This window comes from Prosopis cineraria, unplaced genomic scaffold, assembly GCF_029017545.1.
Source record: "Prosopis cineraria cultivar Desert tree isolate PC_DT_omini unplaced genomic scaffold, ASM2901754v1 PC2, whole genome shotgun sequence".
Classification (NCBI taxonomy): Eukaryota; Viridiplantae; Streptophyta; class Magnoliopsida; order Fabales; family Fabaceae; genus Prosopis; species Prosopis cineraria.
Genome location: NW_026555333.1, coordinates 2,720,033 through 2,743,070, shown reverse-complemented (window position 1 = coordinate 2,743,070; position 23,038 = coordinate 2,720,033). Strand labels below are relative to the sequence as shown.

At 33.4% G+C, this 23,038-nt stretch overlaps 2 protein-coding genes across 2 annotated transcripts; one reads left to right on the top strand and one right to left on the bottom strand.

Annotated features, from left to right (window-relative positions):
- The first annotated feature begins 9,933 nt into the window (after window positions 1-9,933).
- On the top strand, window positions 9,934-11,694 carry LOC129303457 (1-aminocyclopropane-1-carboxylate oxidase 5). The gene is made up of 3 exons (XM_054942788.1): window positions 9,934-10,266; window positions 10,365-10,591; window positions 10,884-11,694. Exons 1-3 carry the CDS (start codon window positions 10,165-10,167, stop codon window positions 11,479-11,481), a joined length of 927 nt encoding a protein of 308 aa, XP_054798763.1. The 5' UTR covers window positions 9,934-10,164; the 3' UTR covers window positions 11,482-11,694.
- A 331-nt stretch (window positions 11,695-12,025) lies between these two features.
- On the bottom strand, window positions 12,026-19,754 carry LOC129303753 (NAD kinase 2, chloroplastic-like). Its single transcript, XM_054943267.1, has 8 exons — window positions 19,467-19,754; window positions 16,299-18,254; window positions 15,368-15,489; window positions 15,133-15,274; window positions 14,811-15,035; window positions 14,602-14,676; window positions 13,199-13,300; window positions 12,026-12,881 (listed from the first exon to the last, which is right to left on the bottom strand). Exons 1-8 carry the CDS (start codon window positions 19,686-19,688, stop codon window positions 12,678-12,680), a joined length of 3,048 nt encoding a protein of 1,015 aa, XP_054799242.1. The 5' UTR covers window positions 19,689-19,754; the 3' UTR covers window positions 12,026-12,677.
- Between the last annotated feature and the right edge of the window lie 3,284 nt (window positions 19,755-23,038).

Here is a 23,038-nt window from a genome sequence, read left to right as displayed (position 1 = left end):
TAATTGACTAAGTTTAATTAGAATAATTAAGTGATTGGATGTGGTGCATGGCTAGAGAGATCTAACAAGCATGTTTGATTATGATTTCAATCCTAAATACAAGTCTGAAGTGCCACTCAAGCATCAAAAGGTGAGAAAAGCTGAAGAAATGTCACATGTCATGGCGTGCAGTGCATCTGTTGCAGTGTACAGATGGCAACTAGTAAAGGAGAACCTCTCTATGCCATGTGCCACAATGCGTGCTGTGTGCGCCATGGCGCATGATCAATTTTTTCTAATAAGTTGCACACGAATTAGACAAAAAACCATAATAAGAAAAAAAGAGCAAATGAAATTTCTCTGCCAGGGAACAAATTTGAGGACCCTTAGAGATATTTTGAAGCTTTCTAACATCAAAAATAAGTCCTATATGCCTTCTACTTCCATTTTCTTGAGATTAGAGTTAGGATTTGAGTTAAAATGATAATTTTTTGCTTATATGAGCTAAAGGTTCAAATCCATTGTCTAACATATTATTATTGGGAGTTATTTAAAGTATTTAAACCTAATATTAATGATTTTATGAGTTGTTAGTTGATGAGGCCATTAATAGCCGAAATTTACATTTATGATGATAGGTAGGTATGATTAATGCTAATAATAGTGGATTATAGGCTCATAAATGACAATGTGAGCTAAAGGAGCCCAGTGAAACCAGTGGATATGATGAAAATTAAGAGATTACATTGTGTGTGAGTTTGAAAGGTTGGTTAGTGTGAAAATTATTTGAACAACGAGGATATTGAAGGTTTCCCTTGTGATTTAATTGTAGACTAACTATTTTGATACCATTCAAACTTAGCAAAAAGCTTTAAAAGTTTGTGTTTAAAGGAAAAACCTTTAACCTCTCAAATGTTCAAGGTAATTAGGAGAAAGATTTAGTTTGTATAATTAGTTGTTAATTAATTATTTGTTAAACTAAAGTGTTTGGGACTTATTATTGTTGTAAATTGATATCCGATGCAAAATTTGGCAAGTAGCTGTCATATGCATGGAAATATGTTAGTAAAGTGACAAAATGTGATGCCTGTATTTTTATATGTGTTAATCATACTAATCAATAGAAACATGCATATGTAAATATATGAATGATCATGAATATTATGAGATTTATAGTGTTTGATGGGATTTATAGGGTATGAAGAATATGGATTTGTGGTGAATGTTATATATTGTGATGATTGTCTATGATTGTGCATACTATGTATTAATGTGTGCATATGATCATTAAGGAGTTCGCTTATAGAAAGAGAAGTAGATTGGTAAATCCACATGGTAATAGCGGCTTACTGTTGGAATCGGAAGCTTGCCTTGGCACCAATCATTAAAATTAGGAGGTAGCCATTGTCTTATAGTTGATTAGGGACTATCTCACTTGTTCTTTGAGGGACTTGAACCTAACTAATCTCTACTAGTTCATAAGAAGACTAGATTAGAGGTACAACACTTCATGATTGTTAGTATTGGGAAAAAATTGCAGATCATAAATGAATGGGTTTGTCCTGGCTTGGCAGCTTCTCACGAGTGAAAGGCTGAATTAGTTTGAGTTGTAAACGTAGCACTGAATAGCCATTGATTTCATGTATGAGGTATTAGGAGGGTATGAGATTAGCATTGATTATGCATTTATATTCTTGGTTGCATGATTGTTATTATTGTAGTCTGGCGTGTTTTTCATTAAGGGCATATGGTTATTATTATTGTGATCCCCAGATACGCATTTTTTAAATATATACATATGATGTTTGTGAAGTTATTAATTTCTATTTACATCTATAATTAATTATTATGAAATTGTATAAGCTAGATTGACCTTAGTTACTAAGCTGTCGTACTCACTCCTTATTTTCAATATTACAAGACCTAACTCATTCGATTAGAATTAGGGAAAACAATAGGAGGCTTCAGATTTTGTGCAAATCCTAAGAGTAGGCCTTGTATGATTTTGGGTTATGTGTATTTTAAAATTGTTATTTTCTAACTAAGACAACATATAATTCATTTTGACTACTCGCACTATTGTTGAAAAGATCTATGTGTATTTTATGCCCTAGGCTATTGATATGTGGTTGTAAGGGTATATAGAGTCAAAATACAAGCACAAGTGAGGTGTTATGTAATTGGTTGACATTGATGATTATTTTAGGATTTATGCAAAATCAGCCCCTTTATGTTTCTGTGAATTAAGGATGGAGCATGAAAATTGTGATATAATTGTGATAGATTGAATGTGATGTGTTACACAAGTTTATAATAGTTTACTGTGTGTGGTTTAAGAGTTGGTGTAGGCTTTTAATACTTGGTTTAGGAAATGGACACCCTAGTTGTGTATTTTTGTGATAAAGGAGTGAGTTTTGATAAGAGTGTCCAACTTTTGATAGAAAAATAATTTAGTTGTAAAATTAGTTTCATTAGCTAGAGTTAGGAGAAGGCTCTCTGTAAACACTTATATCACCTCACTCGGATGTTAGATGAAGATTTAGAACATATCAAAAGTTCATCCCAAGTGTTATCTTATGATAGCAAAATTACTATCAAATTCATGCATTGCATTGCAACGCATGGTACAGAGACAGCACGTTGCAATGCATCAACAATATGTCACAATGCATGTGTTGTTTTGTGTAGAAAATAATTTTTTTTTCCTTTTTGCAAAAGCGTCAACTTGTTTTGAATCTCATGCTTCCACATATGTTTTAAACTCTAATTTGTAAGTGTTAAAAATGTATGGAAGTATTTTATATTATGAAAATTAGGGATTCCTACTTACAATTTTTATTAAACTTGGTTGTTCTTTTAGGGTTAGACCCTCGATACCTTAACTTATGGAGATTTATGGTGTTTAAATAAGGAGTTTTATATTAGTTACTTTTACACTAACTTTAGTACCGTCATAAATATTTTTGTACCTTTTCCTACTTTAAGCTATGGATGTTCTTAGCCGACCACTTGGTGGGTATTTTTACACTTTAATCCTAATATATACTTAAAATAAGAAAATCATAAAAAGTTATCACAACAAAAAATAAATATAAGATATTAAAAAAATAGTTTCTTAATTATATTCTTTATACGTGATAGATACACACACGTACTTACTTAAACAAGCCGTTATAACGTTGGCAAAAAAGGAAGAGGCCTTTATAACTCATATTCTCTATATTTTATGCCATCTTTACCTAATCCCGCCAAGTGTATGTTGTCTAAACATCGAAGTGTCTATTATTAAAAGAATGGTACCTGCTTCATGTCCTCGTCATCACTTATTCTATATTATATAAAGGAGTAAATCAACGTCGCTTGCTTTTACAAAATTAGCAGAACAAATTAAAAAAAAAAATCAAAGATTTGACTTGTCACAAATATTTCTTTTCTTTGGGGGGTGTTTCGGGGGTAACGGTTGACTTGAACTGTTTATTTTGGGAAGAGTAACATGGGGAACACCCAAGCAACATTTTAAGAAAGTTCATGGACTAAATCCATGTATAATTTATATATTACTGATTCCTTGACTGAAATATAAAAAATATATAATTTTTATTAAAATTAATTTTTTGTTGATAAAGATCAAATTAATATACATATACAAAGATATTATTTAGATTGCCTTTCAATAAAATTCTCAAGGTACTCTTAGATTGAATTGGGTGATAAGAATTCTCATTCCTTAAATAAATAATTGAAGATTCTATTTTTAACTTTAATGTACAAAGTAATTAAACATAATTGAAAGGGATTTCTTCTTTATCTTTCATATCTCGATCAATATTATTCTCTCTTATCAATAGAAAATACTTTTATTCAAAAAATCTCATAATAATGTAGAGCTAGCAATTCAAATTCAGGCTTGATTCAACAAGTCAGCCTGCTCTGAAAAAATTAATTAGGGTTGGACTTTGGGAAAAAGAAGTTTTAAGCTAGTCCAAATAAGCTTATTTTATTTAATATTTTTGTTATGATGGTGATGAAAAGGATATGAAAGAGAATTAGTGAAGCAAACTTGATTTCAGTTTGATGGAAAGAGCCAGATGATGCCTGCTGTCCCCCCCCCCCTATTTGCGAGTGTATTGTCCACTTCGTTATTTGCATCAGTGCTTTCAACTATCCAACTCGAGAGGGTGGATTTATCATAATTCGTATGATTTATGTGAAGGAGTTGCCATTTGATACTTATGTGGGCAGAGCAAAATCCAAATGCTGAAATAATGCCTTAAATTTAATTAATTAAAAGAAAAATGTTTAAATATTAATAATTCGAGCTAATTGGCTTAGCCCTAACAAATGACATATAAAACTAAAACTCGAAATAAAAACACAGGCTCTCTAAAAGTCAACATGATTGCATCAAAACCTTATGCGAAGTCACATGGAGTAAGAATAAGATACGGATTGTTATTAATGAAAACTCAGAATGGGAATTGCCAGAAGCATCAAGAAAGAGACGTACGGGGCCGCACAAGCGGGACATTGACGAAACCCTGTCTGTATTCAGTTATCAGGTACTGTTAGTTACTTGATTGACCCCGCAACGATGCTTTTATTACAGTGCGGTAATCTCTTTTTACAGTGTTGAATTATACCAAGAGATCGAACTATTTTCTAGCACCTCTATATATGGCGCATATATATGTTATTGTTGAAAGAAGATATATAAGTAAAATTGGCCATTTTTTCCTGAGCTCAACAGAGTTTTCTAGTCGCATCTCTGCGTAAGTTTTGACCTCGCAAAGAGAGCTGCATGGACTTACTTAATCTTGAATCTGGTGAACACTGATGAGTGATCGGAAGAGAATATTCCTTAAGAACGGTGGAGTTACGAAGCAACAAACAAATGGATATATTAGTGATAATGGAATTGAATGACGAGTAGCTCAACACTGTGGGATCTCTCAAACAAAACCGAAACATGAGCAGCGAAAAAGGTGGCAATAACAACCCCACCCTGCAGGGCTCTGCTTACTTCGCATCAAATATTTAATTCAGAATAATAGTGCGAGGATTATGATATAATGAATATAATAGAGACAAGATTTCGTTACAAACTAACAGAAATGAAATCATTGTTCAGGACACCTTATAGACCAACTCTGCAGTACTTGTCGCCAATAGGCTTTTTACAATAAGACATTGTCTGCTCAGAACCCATGTGTTCCTCTTCTTTTCTCTCTGTGTATGTCTGTTGAGATCGCTGAATTAAAATTACAGCATGCACTTCTTAAAGAACAAGGCATTGAAGGGGATCAGTATTTATTTAAGGGAAAGGTCTGTTGAGATCGCTGAATTAAAATTACAGCATGCACTTCTTAAAGAACAAGGCATTGAAGGGGATCAGTATTTATTTAAGGGAAAGGTAAGTAAGTATTCTCATGCATGAATTTGGCCTAATTCCATCACACTACAGCTCCCTTGTCCTGGGGGAATGTATCGTATTGCTGTTATTGCAGTATAACACTCTGGAAAAGATTTGTGCGTGCGTGTGTGTATTATATATATTACATCCAATAAAGAATTTTCTTGTAAATTACCCTTGTTTTAAAAAATAGAGCACATTGTTTATAATAATTTATGAACGTGTGATTTGTTATAAATTTTATTGATATATATATATATATTAACCTTTGTATTGTTATTGATTTATATGATTTTCAGATTTGCATATATATAGGAAAACACGATTTTGGACCGGACCTTATATATTTATTTGAAAGTAATGAAGATTTTCAGGATAACTCCACCAAGTTACATGCAATGTCCAATACGAATAACTTTGTCAAAGTTACGAGCAAGGAGTTCACTAACCTTAAAAAAATCAACATAGTTTTGACCTCCGCCACATGGGAAATCAGAAGAGGAAGGGCCTATTATATCAGGGAATAAAAAACAAGCATGAACTTTGAAGTTTGTGATCTGAACGCCAGCGCTGCACTGAACAATAAATTTGTCTTCATATAATGACAACACCACACCAAATTAAATATTGTAATCCATATTTATACCAAAAAGATTCGAAATGTACATGTATCAAATACCATCTAGCATGATAGGAGTACTGGAATATATATAATATATATATTTTAAAATTTTATGATATAGGTATAGGTATAAATATTTTGATTACAACAAGCATCTCTCAAGTAATATTATAAGACTGCAATCATTCAAAATATTTTTTTTTTAAGTTTTTAAGTAATATAGAAAAATTTTGTTTGAAAAAACATAACATAAATGCTAGAATGTATGATATGATTTTTAAAAGGAAGAATAACATTTAAAACTCTTTCAAGAAAATTTATTGCAATAAAAGCCTATTAATTTTACATCAGATATCATTTGTAAAAACACACATATGTTGTTATTAAAAACTGAATATTATATACATAATTTTACAAAACAATATGTATCTTATATAAAATTGATAGGTCCTTATTGTAATAAATTCTCCTTAAATGTCATTTCCCTTTTTGAAAGATCGAGAGCTGCAAACCATATCACATATAGAACCATGCCAGTGCCAGTGATACAACATATATGCAATCATGGAAAACATCATTTATGTTAACAATGTTGAATCCCTGACAATGGCATCGTGAAGTAGTACAAGGACAGCACGTAATGAGTTAAGCTTGTAAGCTCGAGTTCTTCATTATCGTCTCCTTCCTCAGAAATGCATCCTAACATTCGGACAAATGGAATCAAACCAATGATTGCATAATTGACGATCCCCTGCTACTTCCGATTTCCAGATCATTCTGATCGTGAATCGTGATTTGGCATGGCACATGATATAAAATCCTTTCCTTCGGTTAAATAAATTAAAGACAAGATTATATTTAATGTCAATTTTGAGAAGTTGACGAGGTATTAAATTAAAGGAATCCGATTGCGATTTACCATATCTCTGATGTATTGACCGTGCCTTCCCTTAACCCTAAAACTACGCCTTCAAATCTGAGTCGTGTTAACTTTTTCTAATAATCAAGTAACGGACAATTGTCAAGACGCAAGATGCCACGAATAAAAGTCAATAGGGATTGAGGAGTACAAACTACAAAGCAATGTGGGTGCGCACTTTAACCTGATCCACAAGAGATAAAGTCGGCAGAGATTTGAACTTTAAGCAAAACTACCATTAGTACATCAGAAAGCAGAAAATACATATATATTAACCGTATAGAATGATCAAACTTAAAACTATTGATCTAATCTCTCTCTCTCTCTCTCTCTCTCTATATATATATATATATATATTTTTTTTGGTCTAGATTTAATCTCTATATTAGTGAATGGTTTGCTTAGATTCGCGAATCCCATGTTCCTATAACTCTTCTTGATCGAGTTACAACAAGGGCAACCGCTTTCTTGTGTACAACTCCTGCTCTTTACAAAAATTCATTTTTAACACTGCATACTCTTTCATTAAAAAAAAATAAAAAATAAAAAACTCCTTCCACATATTTAAAAGATTATATGCGACATTGTTAGAAGCTAAGCATGCAAGAGATCCTTTTCTCAAAAGAAATTTCAACTATTTATGTTTGACTTAGATTGTTTAAATTAAAATTCTTTCTTGCTTTAACTCTCAATTATCTATTTTTATTTAAAAAAATTAAATGTTTGATAAAAATGGATAAAAAGTTAAAGAACTACTCTCTCTGTTAAAAAATATAAGACTTTTTTTGAGAGATTGGATGTTAAAAAATGTAAAGTATTTTTAATTTTTTAAGCTGTAATCATTACTTTTTTTTGAAAGTATCCCTATTAAATAAATACTTTATATTTATTTTAGGGTGAAACACCCTATTAAATAGGGGTAAATACAAAAAAATATGATTAGTTTAAAAATAAATAACTACTTTATTAGAGGTAAAATTAGATTAAAAATACTTTATATTTTTTAACGGAAAGAGTATTTATCTTTTAAAAATATTTTGTATATCCAATGTTTTTCTGCAAAACTAATTCTGATGTCACATCAATATCGTAATTATCAATTAATCAATCAAATTAGGATGTGTAAGCTGTGAATAGACTAAGAATTAACGAATAAAATGAACCTTGAAGTATCGTACGAAAAATATTATGAACCCTGAACTCTTAAAATACACAAAATGAATCCTAAACTTTAAAGACCAGAGCACCAAAGACACGGAGTTTTGCTTCTGCTCTACTGCACTCACGAAGCCGTGATTCCACCAGTCGCCCGTCATGTGTTCAGCTGTCATCCATTGCAATTCCAGCCATTGTCCTCCCTCGCGAGTCCTTTCTTCCAATCACAATTCCTGGCTCCAGAGAATCCACTCGAAAATCTTTCGATTTTTGATGTAGTTGTGCTTTTCCTTATTTTGAGTATTGCAATGGAAAAAGTCTTGTGCTGAATATCAAGTTCATGCCTTTCGTATCACTGGATGCCTGGTTAGGTTCAGATGTTGAGCTTACGACTTTAACATATCTGTATAGCTTGGCTTGCGGTGATTGGTGTTTTTTGTGAATCATATAACTTAGCTTTGGTTATATAGAACCGTTTCCGTAGAATTTGCCACTCCAGCAGAATGTAATCCACAAGAGGCTGAATGTGTGTGTTAAATTAAATCTTGACAAGCTATTAATTATATGCAATGGCCATTCCATCTAATGATTTCTACTCTAGCCAGCCCTCGCAGTGACGATTTCAAAGATTTTTCACGAAAGGCATAATGCTGTGAGATAAAATAAGAAGTGCAGGAATGGTGCCCTTACTTTTTCCCCATTGATCTCCTTTTTTATTTTATTTTATTCATGATGCATGTTGTTTGTGAATTAAACTCTAATAATTGAGCTTGTCATTTGTTGACTATTTGACTGTTTGTTCACCATTCAATGTTATATTGCTTTATGTGACTTGTTAACTTATCATTAATTTAGAATATTTGATTTTATTTTCAAGTTATGTAATAATTTTATATTTATTTCTTATATTTATATCATTATATAAATATATATAATATTTTTTAATTTTATTACTATATTATTGGTTTGACTATTGATTCAATTGATTAGACTATGTGAAGCATGAACTGATAACTTTTTTAGTTTGATATTCAGTCCAATTTTAAAAACATTGCCCTAAGCTATTAACAAGTAATGTCCTAAACCCTGAATTTTTAAATTTCGAACAAATTATCCCAACTGTTTATGTATAAAAAGTTGAATATTATGTAAATTAAATTAGCCTTAATGTGGTCCACTATGATGAATGCATCATTGGCCATGATGAATAACCCATAATTTTGTGAAATAATATTTTTTATCCTTTTTTTGTAATATTTTTTAAACGATTGGCATCTCATATTTTCTGCCCTCTATAACTTTGATTTAATCTTATTTTAAATAATGTTTATTTATTTCATGATGAAAACTTAGAATCCCATTAAAAAAGAAGTTTAAATATTAAATAATTTTAATTAATTGATTAATTTGGGTTTTAAATTTGTTGATGAAATCATTGTCTTCCGTATCCATCGTCAGTAAAATCCTATGATATTTATTTAAAATAAAATAAAACTAAATCAGAGTTATAGATAATATTTTTAAAACTAAATTGAATATTGAACAGAGAAGATCAACATTTGCATGATTCAATCATGTTGTATATATATAATAATCTAAATATAAAAAATAAATATAAAATTTTTACTTAACTTAAAAATAAAATCAAATATTTTAAGTCACATGATATAATTATAATATTAAATAATTAATTTTATATATTTTAAGAGTTTAGAATACAGGTCATGTTTTGCTACTTCATGTTCTATTTTGCTATTTAATCCTAATGAATGAAATGCGTCACCTGGAAAGGGAGGGCTTGTGCCGGTCGGCTACAGGCAGTATCTCAGAGACCGAGTTGACTCTTTCATTTTCATTCATTTATTGCAAAGCTTCACCGTCCCTGATCTAACTGTGACGGCCGATTTCTTGAAACAAGCAGCCAATAATATGGCTCTGACGTCCAACTTGGCGAGAAACTTTTGCTATAAATACCAGACAAATAAGCCTCTTTGATCAACCAAAACCAAGAATAGCGCCTTATCTTCAACAAGCCACTAAAATATATAATCACTCTCTGTTACCTTCACTGAAATAATAATGGCTATCCCTGTGATCGATTTCTCAAAGCTCGATGGGGAAGAAAGGGCAAAAACTATGGCTCAGATCGCCAATGGGTTTGAACATTGGGGGTTTTTCCAGGTACTTATAGTTTACCTTTACATTTAGAACATGCATGACCTTCATATTTGTGAGTATTCTACTACACGCGCCAGAAAATTAATTGCACAGTTTTGCAGTTGATCAACCATGGGATTCCTGAGGAGCTCCTGGAGAGGGTGAAGAAGGCATGCTCTGAGTGCTATGAACTGGAAAGAGAGGAAAATTTCAAGAACTCAACCCCGGTGAAGGTGCTCAACGAATTGGTTGAAAAGAAGAGCGGTGAGAAGTCACAGGGTGTGGATTGGGAAGATGTCTTCACTCTCCTGGATGATAATGAATGGCCTAAAAGAACAACTGGATTCAGGTGTGTGTGTGTGTGTGTGTGTAGACCCACAGAAAAATCAATGACCTTCCAATGATCATGCAGTTTCTCATTTTATCCATAATTTCATGCAAACAACCAAATACTGTTTTCTCTTCTTGAAGGCAAGAAAACTATTCTAATATAACTTCAAATGCAAACAGTATAGTCAATTAGATCTCGTACATCCATAACATAAAACAAGTTTTCAATGTATAAGCTTAACTTGTAATAAAAAAAAATGTAGAAGTTTAACTGGCCAACGTTCACATGGATATATGTATATATATGACAGGGAAACCATGGCAGAGTATCGAAGTGAGCTAAAGAAATTGGCTGAGCAAGTGATGGAAGTGATGGAGGAGAACTTGGGATTACCCAAAGGATACATGAAGAAGGCATTAAATGGAGGAGATGGAAACAATGCCTTCTTCGGAACAAAGGTAAGCCACTACCCACCATGCCCCAATCCAGAGCTCATTTACGGCCTGCGAGCTCACACCGACGCCGGAGGCGTCATCCTACTGTTCCAAGATGATGAGGTGGGTGGCCTTCAAATGCTCAAAGAAGGCCAATGGATTGACGTGCAGCCATTGCAAAACGCCATAGTCATCAACGTTGGCGATCAGATCGAGGTGTTGAGCAATGGTCGGTATAAGAGCTGCTGGCATAGGGTTCTGGCCACACCGGATAGAAACAGAAGATCGATCGCTTCCTTCTACAATCCGTCGCTGCGAGCTAACATATGCCCTGCACCGCAATTGCTGGAGAAAGAGAGCGAACAAGTGGATTGCGCTTACCCAAAATTCGTATTTGGGGATTACATGTCTGTCTATGCTCAGCAAAAGTTCCTCGCAAAAGAACCAAGGTTTGAAGCCGTTCGAGCGGTGTGAGGAACGTAAAAGTAAAAGTAAAAAAAAAAAAAAATGCATCACTCGTGCCGTGTAATACTTTCGCTTTTCCTTACTTTTTCATTTCTCTTCATTTGGGTGAAAAGAGCTAGTAAGAGGCAGAATAAACAATGATAGTGTGCATTTATATCAATGTTTATCTGTACCCAAAAACAAAAAAACAAAAAACATTAATGTTTATCTTTTCTTTTATAATTTAGTAGTATCTTGTATTTTCAATGTCATAGTGAAAATTCATGTGTATCTTTTATTGTACAAATTACAATATGCAATTACATGAACAATACCATTTAAAGTGGATGTCTACAAATTTCCCTGTTTGTCCTTGTTTACACTTTAGGCTGGTGATTGTGTTCGCAATTCACACGCTAATAACTATCTTAAAAATATCATGTGGATATAGCATAGATAGTAACAATTTGAGTCCCTTAAACATCATTCTAAACTTCAATTTTTGGATGTGTGTACAGAAAAATATTACTTGAAAGAAGACAATCCATTAAATGATGCTCAGATTCCTTGAGAGATTAATCTCATAATTGTTGGCTGTGATGATACTTGTGCAACAACAAAAAAAATTCTCAAATAGAATATACCCCAACATATTCTATGTTCCACCGGCAAAGCACCATCGTCGGCATCATCATGGGCCGAGATGCCCCATCAACACTCTTGATTCTTCCGCAGACAAATAAATAGCTCAGAAGGTTCAGAGGGCCAAAACCTTAACAATCTTGTCATAAAATCATGACCAACAAATGACATATTTGATAATAATCCAGCCTGCTGAGAAAAATAACTGTTCTCGGCTTCGGCCTGTCTAAATGTCTCAACTTCGTTGCATGAATTAAAACTCACAGGCCCATCAAAATCTACTGAAAAGAAAAAGAAAGAAAGGAGAAAGTAACTCCAACAAATAGTTATCAACTTTTTGGATGCACTAATGCTGTGTTCCCAGACAAGTTTTAATGTCTTTCAAATTTTTTTGTATTCAATAACATCTTGTCAGTATGATACTATATTGAAATCAGGGGCAAATCCCATCTTTATCAGGGAAGCCAATGTAAGAAACTAGTATTTCCACTATAACTAAGTTGTGTAATCTCAATGTACAGGCTGTACAGGAGCCCAGAATCTTTTCAAGAGTCTAACGCATATACGTTCTTCATATCCAGAGTTTACAGGGCCTTTTGATCAAGCCTTTCATTCCAATTTAGGCAACGAATCAAGCTACGAAACCAGTCCCCTGTTTGGTCAAACTTGTTTACAGTTGGAAGCGGATGCTGACTCATATTTATACAGACAGAATCTCCTCTTGAAAGCTGCTGCCTTCTCTTCCCATCAAATGAAACCCATGCATTACTTCTTGCATCTTCTGGAATCTGTGAATTGTAAACCCCAATTATCTCACGTCCTAATTAGTAATTACTAAAGCATAAATGATCAAATTACACCTTAACCGCTAATTCTAAATCATACAAAAGAATTGAAGCCTTAAAAATAATACTTGTAATTATCTTATGTCTTCACTCACCGCATAGCATTGACAACACATGCCCGAAACAACTTAGCGCATCTCAAAAAATGGAAAATTACTTTGGCATAGAAGATGCATTATGAACAAAGAAACAGCAGGATTGAATTTTAATGTAGATGTCCCATATGATGCTTTTACCGAATAGAGAATGCTTAACTTCACCTTTAATTCAAGTCGCGCAGAGTCCGGAAGAATAACTGGTCTAAATGAGAGTGAATGTGGACATATAGGTGTAAACAACATGCAGGGTACATTTGGATGGACCTGCAGTTTTCTTAGTCATTAGATTAAATCAACAAGGAAAACAGTTTAAGAGAACAGGTCAAAGCATCATCTATTCCAAACTAGTCAAATTTACCATCAAACCATGAGAAGCTTGCGAAAGAAATTGGATAAAATTATATTTTAAAAAAATTACCAGTCATAAAACCATATTTGAATCATGCCGCTGCAAGGCTTTTAAAATATTAGCAAAAATGTCATTAAAAATGAGCAAACTATTTGTTAATATCTATTCGCCCAGGTTAATGTTAAACATAAAAAGGGGTGGGAGATAAAAAGGAACTTTGGAAGTCGGGCAAAATAATCTATTAAAAATGGTTGCCATGCTGTTAAGCACATCTAGCTCCATTCAGACAATTTATAAACGGTTGCCATGCTGTTAACAATGAGCAAACTATTTGTTAACATCTATTCGCCCAGGTTAATGTTAAACATAAAAAGGGGTGGGAGATTAAAAGGAACTTTGGAAGCCGGGCAAAATAATCTATTAAAAATGGTTGCCATGCTGTTAAGCACATCTAGCTCCATTCAGACAATTTATAAACTCCAGATGATTTAAACAAGCAAAAGAAAAGAGGGAAGGGAGATATTTAAATATTTAATCTTCACGATTTCTAGTTTCTAGTCCTTCTCTTCAAATTTCAGCTTTGAAAAATTCTACTTGAAAGCCTTTCAGACTGTGGGGCTCAATGGGACTGACACTAAAGATCAGTCACAGATGCATGCTCTTTGTAAGGCTATTTCCCCCGTTTATGTGCATAAAAGGTTAGAAATAAATAGCCATCTCTTTCTGCACTGTGAGGTAGCATGGCAACTTTGAAGTGCATTGTTTGGGCCGTTCAATCAGCCTCCCTGTGTTTATGATCTTGATAAGGGGCCGTTAGATTGGTGCATTGGAAAGGTAATCTCTTTCCATTGCACGAAAAACAAAATATGTGATATCTATTATATCCTTAATTCTTATTATTTCAAAGTAAATGCACATTTTATTATTATTTTTTTTATTCAAGGACAAGAAAAAATTTCTTATCAACAAAATCATTTTTTCTTATCTAATTCAGTTCTGTATACCGCATGACATAAGCTATGGATATGATAGCAGTGACTGACGAAGCATTCAGCATTATGAGCTGAACTTTGCAAAGTAGTGGGGAAAATAGAGGATTACAAGATTATTATTGTTTTAAATATCATAAAACCAAAAGCAGCCTCATTAAGTTATCTTAATTTTACCAGGCACAAAATCTGTAGAACTATGAAAAAAGCTGGAGCACAAGCTTTACCATAGAACCTCCAGCAGCTGTAGAATAGGCAGTACTTCCTGTAGGGGTGGCCACAATGACTCCATCACCTTGTACCTGAAGGACAGGGTAATTATCCCTCAGAAGGGTTGAAAGTGCTTCATGTGCGTGTTTATAGATATGACTTATAAGACATTGCTGGTTCTCATCACAGATAGTACATTACATAGTAGAGCATGAGGGACACTCACCTTAGTTATAAGTCGATCATGCTCATAGCATTCAATTTTTGAAAGGTATGGATTAGAACCCCGATCGATGACAACCTCATTAAGAACATCAAATACTTTTCCTGGCACAGCTTTACCCTTGCGAAAAATTTCACACTGAAGACGCATTCTAAGAGTAATATACACACCATCTCGTATAGTATTTCCATGAATAACTTGCCGCAAGTCCTGCTTGTAGTCATCAAACTATACAAGAAAAACAGGATGTAAATCAAATAAATGACCACAGAGCTGCCTATATTGCTTTTATTGCAAAAGAAACTAAAGATTTACAAAAGCTCACATTATGAGATGTTAGAAAACCAAGAGAGCCGAGGTTGAATGAAACAACAGGGGGAACAGCACCTCTAAATAGATTTGAAGCGTGCAGTATAACACCATCTCCCCCCAAGCATGCAACAAAGTCTACTTTCTCATGTAAATCACTGAGTCAAAGGCATTTAACATGGCTTTTCAATGGACAACCATATCGGAAAATACTGTCAAGTTATTGTATTCCAGCTCACAAACTCCTGTACCTGGTATCTTGACTATAAAAAGTCTGGACAAATCCAAACCCAGGAATTCTGGCAAATATATCATGCACAGCAGGTTCCACAACAACATTCATTTTTTCTTGGTGATATAAGAAAGAGGCCACCTGCAGATAAGATACAGAAATTGTACCGAGAATGGATTTAGTCAGGAATAGTTTTTAAAAAAATCCCTTCTTTGTTAGGACTAGTATTTTCACTCATCCAAATACTATAGCTAGATATCCTCTGTGCAATCAGGAAAAAGAAAAAGAAAACAGACTATTATTTGCATACAAATTAGGAAGGGGTTATAAAACATTTGATAAATTAAAATTATTTTTTTACAAGAACTGGCTAAAGCATATTCGTAATTAAAAAAGATCAAAAGGAAAAATTCTTGAGTTGCTAAAAATTTTGAAGGTGGCAAAATCTGCAAAAACTTGAACAACATATTTCACAAACACATCAATGCCAACTAGAGGAATGAAATAACAAGCTTAAAAAATATTTTCTGCCAGAAAAAAAAACTAAAAAAAAATATATTTGATACTCCAGCTGAACCATTGGTATTTTAAATATCAATCACATTAAAATCACAAATAGCTGAAAGATTTGTTTTAGATAAGAGGAAAAACACTTAGAGACAAAATTTATGCCTAATTTGAATATGAAAGATTTATACAAATAGGCAGCCCCAATCATGATGTTAGGAATACAAGGTTTGTGAAAGATACAACTATAAATAGTTTGGACTGAAAACAATTTCAAAACTCTCAAATACTAACTAATAATTCTTTCAAAAGTAATTTATTATGGAAAATCCAATTCTAGAAACTCTATATTTAGATTTGAGGTACCAAAGAGACAAAGACGACCATTGATTTGCACATCACACATGCTTTCTGTTATTAGAGTCCATGAAAAGGATCATTACCTCTTTTGCTTCTTCCATCAATTCTTCCCCCAGTTTTTTCAACAACAATACGGTTTTTGGCACAGATTTCCACATAAGCATCTGCTGTTGGGTGCTAGGGTGAGTGAAAGCCAGAGAAGATTCAGTCACTTTTTCTCTAGTACACGAGTAACCATCTGTTCGTACTAAGAACATTTCTGCTTTCTTCCTGGACTGCACCCTAACAACACCTGTTGAAGATGCACACATATTCCCCTCAATGGGTTCTGAATCTTCATCTAAGGCTAACCTAGCCTCAGCAATGCTGTCTTCAACCTTCAGAGATCCAGTAGCGACATGATCAATACCTGTGCTCATACTGGTGGAGACACTGGTTTTAAACATGGGATTTGTTTCCCTATTACTAGATCTGTATGCTGTTGTCTGAACAGAATTAGAAGTACCTCCAGCCACTAAGTTTGTATTTCCATCAATTGTAACATCTACCTCTCCAGAAGGATAATCCATATGAGCAGAACCATTGGAACTTCCTGAGTCTACAAGTTTGGGCAAAGGATTATCAACATTGCTGACCATCATGTCTCCTATACGCATGTTTCTTGAATGTTGTAAGCTTTCCATTCCTCTAATATGATATCTGAAATAAGAAGGTGGTGAGATCTTTCCAAGAAAGTTGGACATCTCCCATTTGGAAAAGATATCACAAGGAGGAACCTGAGATTTTAAAGGGTTAGTCACACGAGAGAAACTTGAAAAAGATCCTACCCCATTAGAAGTAGATAGGGTTTCTGATGTTGTCTTATCTCCAGAAATAGATCCATTCAAAGCCCCATTACTTTGTGTCTTTTTGTTAACCTTCTTTTGAGAGGCACTTTCACTTGATGTTTCGACAAAACCATGAGCTGAACCCAGATTATCTCGTAATGAATTGGTATCCTTTTCTAGGAAGGATCCCCTTGAAGCCACCAAATAATCCTGAGATTTTCTGGATCCCTTTGCATAGCATGAAACCATGTCATTGGAAGTAACTACTTGATTAGAGACTAACTGCGATGCAGAGTGACTAATGTACTGCCTCCACCTGGAAACCATAGCAGATGTTCTCCAAACTCCTTCCTTGCTGTGAAGATAAATGGGCCTTTTGCTGCCATCAGAAACATAAGATGCAAGCCTCACAACCTGTTCCATTGTAGGTGCAGTCCTAACTTCAACTGGGATTTTGACCAATTCAATTTTCCCACGGGCAATAGCATCATGAATGGCTGCTTGATAGAAGTTGTCTTTTACAGTTTCTGCTCTGACATCTACAATAGTTTTAAATCCTTTATCCAGTAACCATTTCAAGCCTTCTTCTGTTACCTGGCCTCCTGTCCAAAAAACTGCCTCAGAATTTTTAGATCCCATGTCCTCTGTAGAAGTTGAAAAATAAACAGGACTCCAATTTGCCAATAAAGTATGACAAGGATAAAACTCTTTACGAGGAAAACCTGAATCATAGCAGACATTCTTCAGTCTCTGAAGTTTTCGCCACACATTTATGCTTCGATCATCACCAGATATCAAATAGTTCTCAAGAGCTACATGCAAGCTCTCACAACACCTCTTCATCTCACTCCTAAAAGTGGCAAGCGGGGGGAGATTATCCTCCATTGTGCTAACATGTATAGCACGGAAGGAATTCATGACTGAGGACCTTCCAGAAAGAATATCCTCCCTCCCTTTATTCACAAGAGATACCATACATCCCAGGACAGAGACTATTTTATCTTCAAGTAGTGGTTTCTCGTCTGATGGGACATCATATGAGACACTACATTCACCAGTAAATGGATTGCACAAAGCATCCATTAATGCAGAGTGAAGCCTTTCAGCACTCCTAAAGATCCTACAATATGCTTCAATTTCAGTAATATCACCTGGAATTGGACCGATCCAAGGCAGCTGTGATGGATCATAGGATTGGAAGGAATTCATGTTCTGAAAATAATAACATCAGAAATGATTTTAAAGAAGAATGCAAGTCTATGGTTTGAATCTTTTCCATGATTCAATTCTCAAATTATTCTGAGAGCAATAAAGTGCAATAAATAACATACAGAAAAAGGAAAAAAAAACAGAAACTACTTTTTAATCAGATATTCTAAAGTTTAGAATTATTCAGCAACGGGCTAGTTATTTGCTCATAGTGTGGGACAGTGCAAGCAATTGCTTCATCAATGAAATATCAGGGTTGACAGAGGACATGTTCTGTAAGAGGAATTTAAGGAATGAAAGAGACGATCAAAATCCAGAGATGTCAAGCTACAGATCTCAAAAATAACTAAGAAGGAAGATGTGATTTACGCTTCAGTGGAAGGAAGGAAAATTAAAACGATTTGCTCATGTGCGTGATTGTTTAACAAGCCAAATAAATACAAGCGACGAGCTCGGAAATGGCAACTTTAGAAAATAATTAAAGAAAACATAACTTTGAATCTTTACACTTTTTTTCGATATTCTAGATCCCTACACTTTTATTTTTCAATGTTTTAGGTCCTTGAAATGAACAAAATGTGGGGACTTTGGAAGGACCTACCAAAAAATAAAAATATAAGGACCTAAAACATTGAAAAAAAAAAAGTGTAAGAATTTATAGCAAAACGCAAGCAAAATACAGAGATCTGAAGTTATACTTTCCCAAATAATTAATTTCAAACTGGAAAAGAAAATGCAAGTTTAAAAGGCAAAAAAGATTCCAAAATTCCAAAGTGACTAGGATGCATTATGCAATGAGATCACAACATAAGCTAGTGAAATTTCACAACATGAAAGTGACAACTTCAGCAAGCTCAAATTTATTTCAGTAGTCAACTACCCTACCAACAAGGTCCTCGTCATATTATATGTAAACCAGCGTTAAATTAACCGGCCTTTGCCCACAAATAAGAATATAGACATAGAAATCAACCGATGGCAACGAAAAATAAATGAATCATGTAAAACATTTTATTATCTCGAAACAGTAACACACCAGATTTCATGATTGGATTTAATTATTAGTTAATATATTGAATTAGAGTAGCAGTCTTCGAAAGAAATAACAAACCAGCAACCTTTTTTTTTTCTTTTGGGACCAGCAACTTCAAACGAATAAATCATCCATCAATCAAAGACCACCTTTAGCTAAAAAAGGGGAAGTGAAACAATGACCTGAGAGTCCAAACTGAAATTCAAGGAAAACGACTTCGAAAGCTCTGCGTTCACAACCGACTTGAGCTTTCGCCTTAGCCTTCTCTTATTCCTCAGCCACTCGAACCCCAGCCCCATCCCAAACCCGAGGACTCTGCCATTGCCCGAGGACGGAGAAAGCTTAAAGAAACAGAAATAGGAAGGTGCAAATACTCGGATCGCCGGAGAGGTGAGCAGACTCATGTCGACGGAGAATGCCAGATGGCACGTGTAGAGACCTACCACTATTGGAGCTTACGGAGGAACCGAGATAATTTTCACCGTTTGCCTTCCCTGTAATTATTAATTAATAGGAAAAATTTCAATGTATACCCTCATCCAATATAATTAAAAAGAGAGTTCTTTAACATCTAAAATTTTACTCCCTAATCGCTTAATAAAGGACATTTACAATTTTTTATTTTAAAATTATTCATTTTCTATATTAAAGTGATTGATTTTTTCATTAGAATTATTTATGTGCATAATGTCACCTGACTTTATTTTTAATGCAATTACAAATTACTCATAGTGTAGTTATTTATTGTTAAGTGATTTTTTTTTGCAAGAGAATTATTTATACGCATAATTTTGATTGATTTTATTCATAGTACTTTTATCATAATCAAAAAAGTTACAAGTTTATCATATTGTAGTAATGTAATTGTTCATTGCACATATTGAAATAATTAATTTTTTAATAGAAGTTGTTTGTGCACATAGTTTCACTTGATTTTATTTTTAATAATGTTATCGTGGCAAAAATAGTTGTAAAATCACTATACTAAAAATTTTCATTTTTTATACTGAAGTAATTAATTTTTTCACAAGAGTTATTAATGTGCATAGTTTTACTCATTTTTAATCTTAATATTGTTATTATGGTAAAAAGAGGTGCAATTTTTTCATATTGTAATTATTCATTACTAAAGTGGTAATTTTTCTTATAAAAAGAGTTAGTATATGTAATCTCATTTGTTTTCATTTTTAGTGTTATTATCATAGTAAAAATAGTTGTAAATTTTTCATATCAAGATTGTTCATATACTGATTAATTTTTTATAGAGTTATTGGTTGCATATCTTTACTTGTTTTTATTCAAACCTTTATCATCATAATAAATGAAGTTGCAAATTTTTTATATATATTGAGATTGTTGGTTTTCCTACAACAATTATTCACTTCTCTACGCACTTTGTTTATAGCTCTACCATGCACACACAAACACGTTGGCACTCCTCGTCATTCTCTTCTGATCCATTTTCTTCCTATCTCTTATTTACAAAACTACAAGAATCAGAGCACCCCTGTTTCTTATTCCGGCACATCCATTCATCTCAAAATTGTTTATGTATTATATTTTTTCTTCTTTTCAAAATCTACTCTTAATTATAAATGTAAGAGTTAAGAAAATCATTTATGAAGGGGCAGGAAAAAATCACTAATCAGGAATATAGCAATGGCATTGATGAAGAGATCGAAACCATAACAAACTTTGCTGCAGCACCACCTTATTCCAGACTCGATAAAAAGTGGTAATGGCTTTGATGAGTACATCACAGAAGATGTACTGACCCAAATGATTTATTTAAATCAAAAGCTGGCTATCCCTAGTCATAATCCTAATATAGAAGCATACAAACAGCAAGGCAAAAAATTCTTGCAATCTGCATCCAATCCTACCTGATTATTTATTTGTTAAAAAAGGGAAAAGAAACCAAAAATTGGTCAATATAAAGGCTTTAAACTTTGATCATTTAAGTGGTTAAAGGATTCATATCTCAGGCCGAGGTCACAAGAGAGACATGAATGCACAAGATCAGCTGGTGATTTTTCCTCTAGAACTGCATTTCCGAATGCAGTGTCCATCATAACTGTCATTTTGCCCGCCATATACTTCTCCTTTGCTTGCCATCCCCATGCTTTCCCTGAAGTTGTTTTGGAAACACACTGACTTTTTCACCAGAGCCACCAATCCCACATTAACCATCTCTTCTTTCGCCATATCTTCTTTCATCTCTTCACAAAATTCGCCTCAATATCCCTTGTCATTTTCAAGTCTTTGCATCTCTGCCACCACTGCTATCGTCTTCCACATCTAAAATGCTGCAATACAATATAGGGACTTTGTCGCAGATGGTGGTGCGGATGCCTGTATTCAATGTGTCTACCAGACTCGTCTCGTCTCTGGTGGCAACAACAATACCTCGAGTGACATGAAATTCTCGCTGGCGGGATGCAAAAATTCGTCCAACTCATCGGTGGTGAGTTTGAGCACAGTGGGTCCAACGGCGGCTAACAAATCGACGATGGCACCGAGAGTTAGTTGTAGCGGGGCGGATTAACAGAGTCAGAGGGCTTCATATGGTCTAGATAAAACCTCCCTCTCCCTTACATTTCTTTTAATTTAAAATAGGTTTAATTTTGTCATTCAATATCTTAATTTTATTTTACTGTTGTTGTTCTGCAATAAAATTTTAAACTTTGAGGGTTCTCATTTCCATGACATTCACATTGCTATTGCTTATCCTCCTTTGACGTGATGGCCTTTTTCTCCCTTACCATCCATATTTGTATGTCTCCTCACTCGTAAAATTGATTTTAATTATATCAATATTAATAGTTATTCATAAGAAATTACAGTATTTTTGTGTTACGACTTTTTTTATGGGGTCTGAACGTATTCAAAATGATTTTCTTTTCAAATGGCTGAAGTGTCAACTTTTACCATAGCAATGTACTTCACTACATCCTATTTAAAACTAATCAAAGTCAAGTTATATAATTTATTTGAAATAAATTTAAATTCTTGATGAAGTTAGTTTTAAATTCCTTTTTCTACTGTAAGTTAGTTCAAATTTTCAATGCAACATATCAAAAGATTAAATATAAATCGACTTGTCAAAATTATTTATGCTCTCATATTTTCAATAATTAATTCATTAAAAAATAAATAAAAAATCAAGAGTCATCAGTTTTTTTTTTTTTTTGGGTCACGACGGAGGCATCAGTTAAACAACCCACACTTCTATTGTAAAAATATATAAAATTTTAAAAGTTGAAAGACTATAACATATTTAAATGTATTTTATTAAAATATTATCATTCTATTTGAATATTATTTATTTTGTTTAAAATCACCAACTTATTTTGATCTGAATTTTTTTAAAAAAAAAAAAGCAACCTAAATAGAGCTGAACAAATTTTGGTATTGATCAAACACTTATTTACTACTTTTTATACCATGTAAAAAAAAACAAACATGTACATTAAAATAGACTGAATCCTAAGCTATTCTTTTTTTTTTCACAGGTACCATTTTATTGAAAACAATTTTGTTTAAGATAGAATTAAACATTAAACATGAACACCTCTTTTAAAAGAGAATTCAAACCTTGATTCATAAGTTATTCTTTAGTACATAAATTAATATAGCTTATACATTAATTTCCTAATGAAGCATAATTCTTTTGACTAAAGAATTTATCTTTTTTCTTAAAAATATTTACCAATTCTTTTTTTTGGCCAAGAAAATTTACCCACTCACTGTAAAG